A 14,286-nucleotide genomic window follows, 5' to 3' on the forward strand; every position below is an offset into this window, starting at 1 on the left:
ACGAATACTGCACACGGTATGGTTTCCCAAAAAATTTGGTCTCAGACAATGGGCCGTGTTTTGTCTCAAATTTAATGAGGGAGACATGCAAAGAACTTCAAGTCAACCACCGCTTTATTACACCCTATCATCCTCAGTCGAACTTAACGGAACAGGTCAATAAGACCATTAAGCAAATGATCTCATGTTATGCACAAAATAATCACAAAAATTGGGATAGAAACTTGTCCTTTTTTGGTCTGGCAGTGAGATCGGTACCCTCCGAGACAACTGGACAGTCTCCGGCGAAGTTGTTCTTGGGCAGAGAACTCGTTTTACCCTTTGATTGGGTCATGGACCTTCCAGTTTGGGATCGAGTTAGTCTGCCAGAAAAATTACTCGCACAAGTGAAAGAGCGAGTTAAGAGACAACAACGCCGACAAAAATATTACTATGACAGGAAGAGATTGCAACACAGTTTTAATGTTTCAGACATTGTATTGGTACGTACTCACTACCGTTCCAGTGCTCAGGGCAACGTCATGGGAAAGTTAAAGCCAAAATGGGATGGTCCTTTCCAAATTAAGAGAAAAATTACTCCTGTGGTCTATCTCGTGGTAGATTCCGAGGATAGAACCATTGGAAAGTTTAATGCCTGTAATATTAAAAAATTCATTGGGGATGGGCAGGAAAGTTCTCAGTTGGCATTGAGTTCAGCAAATTTGAATCTTGCGAATACCACTGAAGGTAATTTGGATGAGCGGCCCTCTGCGGAGGATGGCCAAATGTCACACATAGATGGTTCCGTTTTGCAGAACTCTCAAAACATGAGTTTGGGTGCTCCAATTGCTAGTAATAGCGATTCTGGCAATACACTTCCTAAAAGACATCGAAGTTTTCTTGGTCCCGTTACCTCACAAAAATGATTGGTTCCTCTTCAAAGAGGCTGGCAAAAAATTCTCGTAAAAAGGAAAAAAATCTTCTAGTCAGGTCTAATGTAACGTGACATCATCTAGCCTTAGGCTTTGAATCGTATCCTATCATGAGTATCTAATTTTATATTTGTGTCTCGGCAGGTCCAAACTTTTTAATAGTAGCTTTACATAAGAGCAATGGCTTGGTTCTACTAACGCTAACCGGGTGTTGTCGAAACGTCTCTACCCAGGGTTCCTGGTCTAGTTGGTATCGCCAACTGTGTGAAATAGATGTGTCGATAATGGCTGTTCTCAACATCTGCCTCATCGCCGCCTGATTCCCGAACTCCTGCAGCTCTAGCTCTCCGGCATCCGCTGGATTGACATCCGACGATCGTCTCTTCTACAGATTCTTATCTGTTGGTTCGCCAGACTCTTGGTTCCGATATTGTGCTAATTCGAAACAGTGCACCTTGAAATCGGAAACACGGCTCCACCGATCTCGGGGCCAGTGAGAGTCTGCCTCTGACGGGTCTCGTCTCCGCAGACATCCACTTCAAAACCGGACTTAGTGTCTCTCTTATAACCACATGCCGAAGTTCCGGACCTTCCCCAGATAAGTGCAATATATGAAAAAGTCTCTGTGATACGATTATATTTTTAATTTAACATTAAACTAATTTTTTTAATATCGTTGGAAGATTTCTGAATTAATATTGTAACTGTGTTAGTTTTTATAATTGAATAAATGTCTTGATTTGAACTCTGTTGTCGTCTTATTTCCTCGTGCTGTCAAAAAACTTGAGGATAAAAAATATAATTCGGGAAGTAACATTAAAATGTTACACAATCTGCCAAAACCCAAAAAAAAAAGTTTATTGGCTGGAAGATAAAATTAAATTTTTTTATACAAAAATTGTCACATTTTTAAGACAAATAAATTCAATTGGTCGAATGGTCAACGCGTTTCGGCTCTTCAATGGAGAGCCGTCATCAGGACCTCGTGGTCAAAATTCACACGAATGAGTCGTGGAGGTGTGATGTTTACGTCTGGTCGTCCGAAGAGTTCGCCTTTGTATTTGCTGCGTCCGAGTGGTCTTTGGATGCGAATTGGGGGAGCCATCTGTTGCAAAGTGTTGAAAGTTTTGTCACGTGATAATTAAATTTTTCTTTCAGAATTTCATTTTTTAGGAATTTATTCCAAGTTATATGTATATAGATTTATCTTGTGACTTGAATAATATTTCAACTATATGTTAGTTTCACACAACGGTTATATTTTTTTACATATTTTAATCACATGACATTTTCTTTACATATTGTGAAACCTCGCTACAACGATACTCTATAATATGATAAATCCACCTAAAATTATGTTTTTTTTCAAGTCTTGTTTGGAAATGTTGAATACTCTAATGTTGAACTGCTACGTCTCGATATAGCGATTATCCCTCTACAACGATATTTATTTTTTTAATATATATATTACTACAGAAGTCCGAAATTTGCCAGTTTACCCAGCCCCTATATATTAATTCCTATGATTCGGGATCGTCTCCACGTTGGTGTATTGTTTTGTGATATTTATAACTATTTAGTTATGATTAGCTACGGCAACTTTAATGATTAGCGGAATCGGAATATCGATATCTTTAAATATGGATATCTAGGAATACCGATATCCCACACACAGGGATCGATGTAAAGGGGCGAAAAAATCCAGAAATTCTGATATTTGCAGGGTCAACTGAGCTGGCCGAAAACTAGCCGAAACACATTGACGTACGCAAAGCCCCCCCCCCCCCCCCGAGCCAAGATTATAGTGTTATTTTACAGGAAAAAATTGAACCCCCCCCCCTCCTCCGAAGGAAAAAAAAATCTGAAACCCTTCCCCCCGCTAGAGAAAATTCTGTGTGTGCCTATGCCGAAACATATATATTGATCAAAATTTCTGCGTAATCTTATTATAAAATCAAGAAAAGAAAAGCTTCTCAGCTAACATACGTATGTGATTTTTTGGAAAATTCCCAAATCAGGTGGTGAAACACCACCTAGAAGTTGCTTATTCTTTTCTTTCTTTTGAAAAAAAATTACAAAATTACACTCAACTGAGAAGTTAGTCGCAAAAAAGTATCAGAAATACCTTCTTTTTTTTTCCATTTGAAAGCAATAACACAGTTCATGTCAAATGTACCCCACCACAGAAACTGAATAAAAAAATGAATAATAGCTCGTACGGTCTACCTCAAAACCAAGATTTGTTTTATTTTAAAACGTATGATATTGGCTTTTCGAAACATTGTGCTACATGTTCAATTTTTTTTCGAAAGCAAAATTTATTGTTTTTCCAACATCTTATTTCTTTTTAATTACGCAAGAAATTTTTTTTTTGTGAAATTTAAAAGAAAAGAAATCATACAGATATATATACAAATACAAATACAACGCCACAACAGGCAAAATGCCCAACGAGGTGGCTGATAAAAAGATGCCCATAAAAATATGGATGTCATATGTTTCAAAAATACAGCAACCCAATTAAAAATGCAATTAACACAAATTACAAACAATATATACACATGATAAAATATTATACAATGCCCATAAAGAATACTTATGGTTGTCTTATTCTAAGAATGAATAGCTTCTCGATTTACCCCAACATGTTTATCGTATTTCTTTTTAAACGTGTCAATTGTGTTACAATTTACTACCTCCGGGGGTAAGCTATTCCATTTATTAACAACCCTATTAAAGAAAAATTCCCTGCGACACCATAACCTTGCATTGTCCCTCACCAATTGATACTGGTGTCCCCTTGTAAAAGCAGTTGATTGGCGGTGTACTAAAAGTTCATGGTCCATCCTATCCATCCCATTGAAAATTTTGAACACTTCGATCATATCTCCTCGACACCTGCGTTCATCCAATGTAAACATATTCAAAAAATGAAGTCTCTCTTCATAACTCAAGCCCTGTGTGCCAATAAGGACACGCGTAGCTCTTTTCTGCACCCCTTCAATCAAGTCTATGTCCCTCTGTAGGTATGGTCTCCAAAACCTTACAGCATACTCCAGTCCAGGACGAACTAAGCCTCGAAAAAGCGGAAGAATGACTTTAGGAGAACGCGGAGAGACCTTTTTGAAAATGAGACCAAGCATTCTATTCGTTTTTTTGACAACCGCTGAACAATGTTCAGAAAACTTAAGTCGCTTGTCAATGAGAATTCCCAAATCGGTGACTCTAGTTGCATCCGGGATAGTGACACCATTCAACTCGTAAGAGAACCGTGGGTTGTTCGAACCAAAATGAGCGACCATGCACTTATCTACGCTAAACGTCATGCTCCATTCATTTGCCCATGCTGCAATCTTGTTTAAGTTGGTCTGGAGCAACTCCCTATCGCTTTCATTCCCGATTACCCCCATTAGCTTCACATCATCTGCGAATTTGCTAGTAATTCCATCGATACCCTGATCGAGTTTGTCGATAAAAAGTGAAAAAGGTATGGGGCCAAGGACACTTCCCTGAGGAACTCCACTTGTGACGTCTGTCCAACCAGAGAATTCCCCGTTCACCATAACTCGTTGCGACCTATCTCTTAACCACGATTCTATCCAATTCAGCAAGTTGCCCCCTATTCCAATCTCGTGTAAACGCTTCAAGAGTTTGCCATGTTGGACCCGATCGAATGCCTTCTGGAAATCAAGGTAAACAACGTCGACATTTTTGCTCTTACCCAAAGCCTTAGTCACGTAATCATAGAAGCAAAGGAGGTTAGTTACACATGACTTCCCCTTCCTGAACCCATGCTGATTATCCGACAATACATTATTCTCGTCTATCCACTTCACAAACTGCCTTTTGATGATAATTTCCAAAATTTTCGAGAGGGAGCTCGTCAAACCCACTGGACGATAATTAGACACCACTTCTCTACTACCCTTCTTAAATATCGGAACAACGTTAGCCAGTTTCCAATCTCTCGGGACGATACCCTCAGCAACACTACTCCTGTATATCTGTGCGACTGGCCCCAACAATTCATTAGCACCTTCCCTGAGAACCCTGGGATAGATATCATCTGGTCCTGGTGCTTTGCTTGCACATACATTTCTTAGAAGATTTAGGACCTCCACGTCTTCTACTTGAATATCGTTGAGGGTTTTATTACCCCATGCAACACCCGTATATCGAATATCATTATCTCCATTAAAAACAGACGCGAAAAAGTCATTGAAAGCACTACACATACCTACATTGCTCTCTACCTTAGAGCCTCCTATCGAGAGGGGGCCAACTGTCCCCTTACATCCATTATTGACGTATCGAAAAAATGATTTTGGGTCAGAGCCAATGTTATCTGCCAACCTAGATTCAACTTCCTTTTTACTATCCCTTATCGCTTTCTTCAACAGTCTTCTTTTATCAGTAAACAATGATAGGTCACCACGTCCACTTTTATACTCTCTGAATGCTCTTTTCTTTTCAAGATAAAGGTTCTGCACGCTATCCGTGAACCATAGAGGGTGCGATGTACAAACACGCTTTTTTCGAACAAAGGGTATGACGTCGTGCAAAACAGAGGACAGCTTTGTACTAAATTCTTCCCATTGACTTACCACTATATGACTTACCACTGATTCCAACCGGTCTTTGAAAACTTCCGCTAACCTTCTTCTCAAAATATCAAAGTTAGTTCTCCGAAAACAAGGAACCAGTCTTTTGTTATCAACCTTACCCGAGGAAAAGTTACAGTGAAATCTGACGATACGATGATCACTGGAAGAAAACTCTTCCCCCACCGAAACATGTTCAACTAGATCCTCAGAACTAGTAAGAACTAAATCCAAAATAGCAGTACCCCTAGTGGCTTCTGATACATGCTGATACAAAAACTTTTCGAGCACCAACTTAAGAAAGTCTCTTTCATACTGATTTCCAGATGAAAGGTTCTCCCAATCAATACCCGGGTAATTGAAATCCCCAAGTATGAGAACCCTCTTTCGCTTACACATGTAGGAAATTTCATCATGCATTTTGGCAATGTAGTTTTGATCCCTATTCAGTGGATTGTAACAAACCCCAACAATAAGCTTATGACGTCTTTTGCCCTCAAGTTCAACCCATATGGTTTCATTATCACTTCTCTGTACGTTACACTCTCTAGCCTTCAAACAGGATTTCACGTATAACAACACTCCACCCCCTTTCCTATCAGATCTATTTCTCAAAAAAGTATCGTATCCTGAGATGTGTAAGAAAGATTCATCCCCATCGTTTGCCCAAGATTCTGTAATGGCTATAAGATCCAAGCCCTCCACAACTATCATAGTGTCTAAAAAATCTTTCTTATTACCCAAGCTCCTGGCATTTATTAACACACATTTTAATTTGCCCGGTGGTTTTTTGTAAATCGAGAAGCCATCCAAGTCAGAGGTGGGTAATTTCAAGTCAGTACTGTTGTGATTATCATTAACTACCCCACATTCCCGACTACGTGGTCTGGGAGTAAAAAACCTGACCTAAGACTATCGTAAACCTCCCAGACCTCTCTCTTATTTAGATGGATCCCATCCGAAATATAGGTGTTGGTTTGTCAAAAATGATATCAAAATTTCAGAATTGATATTTTTCACTTAAAGGAGTAAAAAAAGTTTGTGTTCAAAAGTAGCAAAACATCAGAACTATTTCCCTCATACAAATTTGAACATGAATTATAGAATAATAGTTACAGCCCACCAATATTATGTTGATAAATACCAGAGAATATATCGAAAAGAATATATTCTCAAAGTTTCATATTTTGGATTAGGCTTTCTGAAGAAGGCAGGATATATCATTGTGTGCATTCTAAGCACAGTCCACAAGTGGCGGATGTGCGAAATAAGAAGAGAACTGTGGTAAGGGATCCTGCTGCGGTCGCTGCCTATAACGATAGTATGGGTGGTGTCGACAGAGCGAACCAGTGCCTTTCATACTACCCTGCATATTGTAAAAGACTAAAAATATAAGTCACATGCAACACGATAGATAATATATAATATATAGATTTAACTATACATATGAGATTTATATTGACATCTGTGATAGAGAAAAATTTAGAAGGAATTGCAAATTTCAAGTTGTATAATGCCGTAAAACTACGTAGACTGAATATCGCTCGAAAAAAAAAACCAAAAACCCTTCATATAAAGTAATAAAAATCCTGTAGAAAAATGCTTAAACATTTAAATCTATATATATAAATTTTATTTCTGTTTGTGTGTGTATGTTCTCTATACAAATCTAGAAATTTTTATATATCGTTGCCAAATTTTTTGAGTATATACCAAATGGGACCCGAATTGAACTACTTTAAAAGTTTGTCAGAGCTGGGCAAATGCCTGAAATGAACAAAAAAACTGTCAGGCAACAATGATTATTGGGCTTTAACAATCACTTTCGGAATGTTTACTTTGGTTACCGTGGTTTTCAAACAATGCGTTTCAGACAAGCATATGCCTTTGTAATGGTTTGCCACTTTTTCAATCCTCCCAGAAATACGGGGCAGCACCGGGTATTATATATAGTCCATAATAAGAAAGAAATTAAATTTCAGACAATTTAGACACTGGATACTTGAACAGAAAAAAAAACCCAAAAAAACATTGTTATGTAATCCTAATACCCCGTTACAATGTTGCTTTGTGGAGCCAATAAACTATTCTTTTCACCAATAAAATAAATGAGTGAGAAAAGTACAGTATATATACAGTGAAACCTCAATATAACAATACTTTGCGGAACAAAGAAAAATATAGCTGTAGAGTAGGGGTCTTCAACCAGTGGCCCGCCGTCACTATTTTGGTGGCCCGACGAAACATTTTGATCGATTGACGAAATATTGTTAAAAAATAGGGTAAAACAAAGATTTTGACAAAAAAAAAAGTCAGTCAGCTTCATATAGACTTATAACAAGGACAGGCTGATCAGTGTACAGTATTTAGCTTCTAATAAAGTAGTAAAAGTACACTTTTAACCATAAATAACTTCGAGTACATCCCATCCTCCTTGAGTGGGGAGAAAGCAGAAATGAACGGAATTTCCATGGTATCGTATTTCTCGGGTGCATGGTTCCGAAAGGAGCAGATGGATGTATGCATCTTGATTGGTTGGAAGAAGGGGATTTGTACAATATTGGTACAGTTAGTTTACTTCTGTTTTTGGTCTTTGAAGCCTTTGATCAGAAGTCTTTAAATGAGTGCATGATGGCGAACCACGACAGCAAAAAAAGGAAAGTTGAAGAAAAAGTGAGATTTTTTCAAGAAAAGTGGTCATCCCTTTATTTTTTCGTCGAACACAAGGCTAAAGCAGTTTGTCTAATTTGCAATGAGAGCGTAGCCACGATGAAAGAATATAATATTAAGAGATATTACGATACTAAGCATAGTGCGAAGTATTCTGGATTGGAGGGACATTTTCGAAGCAAAAAAGTCAATGAACTGAAATCGAAGCTGAACTGTCAGCAATCATTATTCTTTGAAAGAAATGAACAGTCTGAAAATTGTGTTCGCGTTAGTTATATAATATCAGAAAAAATTGCGAAACGTGGGAAGCCCTTCGTTGATGGAGAATTCGTTAAAGAATGTCTTCAGTTGATGTGCTTTGCCCATCTCAGGCTTAAGCTGTTTCGAATGTCAGTTTGTCTGGTGTGACAGTAGCAAGACACGTGGAGGATCTGTCAGCATATGTATTCAAGACCTTGAAATCCAAATGCAAGGAATTTTTGTTTTATTCAGTAGCTATGGATGAATCGACGGATGCAACAGATACCGCACAAGCAGCTATTTTCATTCGTGATATTGACAAAAACTTCAAAATTATTGAGGAGTTAGCTAGTATCGTTGCACTTAAGGATACCACACGAAGTTTCGACTTATATTCAAGTTTGACAGAAACATTGGCCAAATGTGAGTTGGACTTAGGCAACATATCTGCCATAACTACAGATGGTGCTCCCTCTATGACCGGTCAGAAGACAGGGGTAATCACATTGATAAAATCAGATGCCGAAAAATGTGGGAATACGAAGATGATGGCTTTCCACTGCATCATTCACCAGGAAAACTTGTGCAAAAAGTTTTTCTCCAACTTTGAGCACGTAATGTCTGTTGTAGTGAAAGCGGTTAACTTCATTCGATCCAAAGGACTTAACCATAGACAGTTTCAAAAATTCTTAGAGGATTTGGAAGCTGAGCATGGCGACGTTATTTATTATACAGAAGTACGCTGGTTGAGCCGGGGAAAGATGCTTCAGCACATGTTTTCCTTGAAGGAGGAAGTTGATGAATTCATGAAATCCAAAGGAAAACTTATTGGGGAGTTTCAAGATAAAAAGTGGGTGAGAGATTTCGCATTTCTTGTCGATATCACTAGCCATCTGACTGATCTAAACTACCGCTTATTGGGAAAAGATCTACTTGTCCATAATCTTTAGGACAATGTGAAAGCATTCGAAACTAAATTAGTCCTTTGGGAACGTCAATTGCAAAACAAAAACGGCATACATTTTCCAAAATTGTTGGAGTTGGTAAATAAAACTACAACTTGGAAACCGGATGATTATGTACAGTGCATTTCAAATCTGAGAATGGAATTCAGAAGCAGATTTTCCGACTTCCGCGAGAATGAAATTTCTATGAAAATGTTTTCCTCACCATTCTCGGTCGATATCGAAAGTGTTCCATTAGAGCTACAATTAGAAATTGCAGATTTGCAATGTGACTCTGCAGTTAAATGCAAGTTTTTTGAAATTCCTTCATTAATTGATTTTTATTCTAAGTATGTGTTCGAAGAAAAGTATCCAGGAATACGCAAACATGCATTGTTCATGTCTTCTATATTTGGCAGCACTTACATATGTGAACAGTTGTTTAGTCGAATGAAGAATACAAAATCAAAAACTAGAACATGTCTGACTGATCGGCATTTGGAGGATACTTTACGAATAGCAACAACACAAATTTTACCTAACATTGAAGCTTTAGTCAAGCAAAAACAATGTCAAGTTTTGCATTAATTTAGGAATTATATCCACTCACATTCGTAATGTAAGTAACACAAACGACATTTTTTTTCATTTGATATGTAATTAATTCAACATATACATGTATAAACAAAAATCATCAATTTTCATTCTGTTTCATAAAATATAAAAAATACCTAAAAATAATTGTCTTACCCCAATTCAATTTAATTTTTTAAAACGAAAATGTTACACAATGGAATCATAAAATACGTAGTACGCGTCACATTTTAATTTATTGTATCTGAGCGTAAGTAGAATCAACCTTTGGAAGGGGGGGGGGGTACACTGAGATTGATTTGAGGCACAAGAAATCTCTGAGAAAAATTTAGATTTACCAACTACCAAAAGCATTTTCAAGTAACACAAATGTATTAATATAGCAAAAAAGGGAATTTTTTGACACTATAATTTGAAATGTTTTTTTAAATCATTCAAAATTAATATTTGTTTAAATTAATTGAATTGAATGTTACAATTTGTGGGGGGGGGCAACCCCCCCCCCCACAAATTGTTAATGACCAACCCACGCCGTTAATGAGTGGCCCGCGGAACACAACAAATACTTTATGTGGCCCTCAAGTGTAAAACGTTGAAGACCCCTACTGTAGAGGGTTTATCGCTACACCAGCAGTGTAGCAGCAATTTAACATTAGAGTGTAGACATTTCCAAACAATACTTGAAAAAATATCGTTATAGAGGGATTTATTGTTGTATCGAGTGTCGTATTAGCGAGGTATCACTGAAATAAGACAAATTAACTTTTCTAAATGTGTTCTGTGAGCAGGACAGGGAGAAAAAAATAGCCAATACTGTAACAAAAGAAAAGGTCCTGATGTTGAGTGTGTATTAGTAAAGAATAGAGAATCACTTAATGGGCGTTGACAACCTGTCACACTGACGGACCCCTCCAACCATGCCTCCTCTGTTGTCCCGCATATTAGATGGGGGGGGGGGATAGCACTACTTAGAGATAAAAAGCTTCGCCATTCCAGAAGTGAGAGTTGAAAACTTCCACCACTCAATCGGTTAACATAGACAGTGACAAAGAACAGGAGTTTTTTCACACAAAAACAAACAAACAAATTATCCGCTAAGAAATGAAAACCAAGCATAAAAAATAAAAGAATTAAAGTAAATGGAAAATTAACATTAAATTATTTAGCGATAAAAAGTAAAAACCTCTTGCGTAATCCTGATTCAAAATTTCACATACCTCCAAAGAATGTTATAGACACTATCTAAACTGGTGGCACAATCTCTAAGGTCAAGTTGGTCTGGTGAACCAAAACTGAAACATAAAATGCAAATATGGGTATACATGATATTAGAAATGTGCACACTTGAATACATGTAACAATTATGTGTCCATGATCCAGTTCAAAAAGACAACTCAGAAAATTGCATTTTTGAGTTATGCATGTCATGAGAATGGTGGAAAATGCCTCTTGTAGCTATTTTCAGGGGTGGAAAATGAAAATTTGATTTTCATAGCAGGAAAATTACTTTTGCAGCAGCAAAAATGTTGTTTTTGTAGCAGCATTTATTAGTTTTGTAGTACTTTAAAATCTTGGCAATAAATAAAATACACAGTTTTATATACATATATATACATTAGCAAACACAGGATTACTTTTTACTTTAAAAAGAAAGTGCTTTCTCAGCTCAGAAGAATGGTGATGCCCCTTCAGGCACAAAATACAGAGATTTCCTCTAAAAGAAATTATTTATTTTTAATTTTGAAATCATAAAAAATTTTACAGAGATTTCTTTTGATGTTTATATTTTAACATTCTCTACAATATCAATAAATGAGACATTTTAAACATATGCTACTTCAGATTTCAAAAATAATGTGAAAATGAGTTTTCAGATTTACCTTGTTAACTTGGTAATCACTAATTTAAAAAAAATCACTACAGGAGAGACTTGAAACACTCATTAAAAAAGTAATTCTTTTTCCGGTTTTTGCCGCTAATGCAAGTCTAAGTTGTGCTTTTTTTCTCTTCAGTTTCAAGGATTTTTGAACATTTGATTTTGCTTCTTTTAAAAGAATTTACCCATTTTATATTTGAAATGATAAGTGCTTCTTTTCGAGTTTGCTCTTGATCATTACCTCAGTTTGATTTAACATACTTTGAGATAAACTCTTTTGCTGGGTCATTCTTAGAATATTTATTAGAAATTCCATGAAATTTAATAGTGAATAAAACTATAGACTTAAATTATTTTTAACTTAAACTATATAATAATGACTAAACTATTAGAAATTTAATAGAATGATTCTATTTTCACAAAAGATTCAATCCGATTACATCCGGTTTTACTCCCTACTTTTTACTTATTTCATGACCCTTTTCTCATCTCATTACTTTTATGGGATTTCATCACTTTTCCATGATCGTAGACACCCTGAATTTACCGACAGCTTTTGCATCGCAACCCCTGATGGTGAAGACAGATTCATAATTGCTGTTTTCCCAGTGCGATAATACGTTCATTCTTTTTAAACTTTTAAAACTTTTTTGTTCTGTTTAAAGGATACACAAATGTTTTGTCCAGTACAGCCAGGCTGGGAAAATTGATGCAATTTAAAAAATAATTAACGTAAGGAATACATAAACCAAAGGAGTCAACTGTTTTTCATAAAAAATAGCTGGAAACAGCGATTGAAGGTTTTTTTTCATTGTTCTGTGGATGAGCAGCGATTCGCATAGCTTGACCCTATTTTCTCCATTGTTGGAAGCCTGGGCGCTGAATCCTGGGGAGGGGACCTCAAGCTAATTCCATTTGTGGCCCCAAGAAATAAAATTGCGGGAGGACAAACGATGTTATCAAAAAGTCAGCTTCTATTGCAACGTAACTTCAAAGTTTCTTACAGAAAAATTTTGTTTTTTGCACAAGATGGTGCAGAATTGAATAATTTCAGCGTTTTGTAGCAAAATGTAACAGACGGCCAAAAATTGTAACAAAATGTAGCAGAAGTCTGAAATTGTAGCAACTTGTAGCAATTATAGCAGATTTTCCACCCCTGTATTTTACAATATGTTCTACATGTTGCAAAACCACAAAAACTCCCAACTCTGCTTATGCACTCCCTACTGTAATTAAATCTGAGTTGATTTCATTCAGTTCTACACAAAAAAATAATAATAAAATAAAATAAATAAATAAAAGGCAGATATCTCAAAACATAGAATTTTGAGTTGTGGCCTTTTTGAACTCTGCCATTGATATAAGCACACTAAAAAAATCAGTTTCAGAAAGAGTACAAGTATGTTTCATACCTTCGACAAGATCCATCTGTTTTATTGATAATAAGACAATTGAAAGATGATGACTGTTCTTGCACATTTGGAATGATACCTGAATGAATGGAAATAAACTTATTTATCAACTTATTTGACATATATTTCATTTATAAAAAAGTTATTTTTGAAATGAAGTAGAATAGCTAGCATACAGTTTTAATAACATGAGTGCACAACAAACTTTTTAGTTTGTAGACGACAGTTTTCCTAGCATCAATTCTACAAGCTGTGTAGGAGCAATATTGATAACTTCAATCATTTAGAATGCAGAAATTGTCAAAGAATCACTAACAGCAAATCTTCTCATAAAGATATAGGAGGAAAATATTTAAAATGAGTCAGTCTTTTCAAGTACATACCTATAATAGCCCAAGAAATCAAATTTAAACAATGCACTACTAACCTATGCAGTTTTTGTTTGCAACAACACTTGACTTATTAAGATTATGGGAATTTATGAGAGATTCATCAACTTTCACAAATGTCTGATCCCCTGATGCACCAATCCAGGTAGCTCGCCGACCATATTTTGTCCCGAAATTTGGAATAAGGCCAGGAGTGGCATTCCAAAGAGACTCTTTATCTCTGCTACGTTCTTTTTTGTTTTCATCACTTGGCGGCGATCTTTTCAACTGACCTTTCTAAGAATAAAGACATTGATTCAGGGGAAATTTAAAAATATGTGCACAAAAGATTCTAGTAAAATAAGCATCACCAAGATGCACATGTTTAGTTAAATCACAAAAATATTATTCATATTTATGCTATTTATTATAGATGGGACAAATAATGATTTGATTTTTTTAGAGATGGGACGAATATTCTGCTGCTATTCGGTATTTGACCCTTTTGTTGAATATTCGGTTTGGTCAAATAATGTTTAGGTATTCAGCCAAATATCTGTGCAAATCCAAGCACAACAAACTAATTTTCAAAAACTATATTAATTGGAATTTTTGCATAAATTAAAAATCAACTTTAAATTAAAATTATATTTTATTGTGTGGTTTTTTT

The 14,286-nt window shown here is 36.2% G+C and overlaps 1 protein-coding gene across 2 annotated transcripts in view; it reads right to left on the reverse strand.

The window, feature by feature from the left end:
• hiw (MYC binding protein highwire) overlaps positions 1-14,286 on the reverse strand; it is a 213,560-nt gene that overhangs the window by 135,360 nt on the left and 63,914 nt on the right. For both annotated transcript variants that reach the window (XM_089252701.1, XM_089252702.1), the window contains 3 exons: positions 13,676-13,913; positions 13,249-13,327; positions 11,178-11,252 (listed from right to left, as the gene is read on the reverse strand). In XM_089252701.1, coding sequence (XP_089108827.1) covers positions 11,178-11,252; positions 13,249-13,327; positions 13,676-13,913 — 392 coding nt within the window. The remainder of the gene's footprint in view (positions 1-11,177; positions 11,253-13,248; positions 13,328-13,675; positions 13,914-14,286) is intronic.

This window comes from Pholcus phalangioides, unplaced genomic scaffold (assembly GCF_987345545.1).
Source record: "Pholcus phalangioides strain wild (caught in Gottingen) unplaced genomic scaffold, Ppha-v1.0 ptg000030l_1, whole genome shotgun sequence".
NCBI classification, from domain to species: domain Eukaryota; kingdom Metazoa; phylum Arthropoda; class Arachnida; order Araneae; family Pholcidae; genus Pholcus; species Pholcus phalangioides.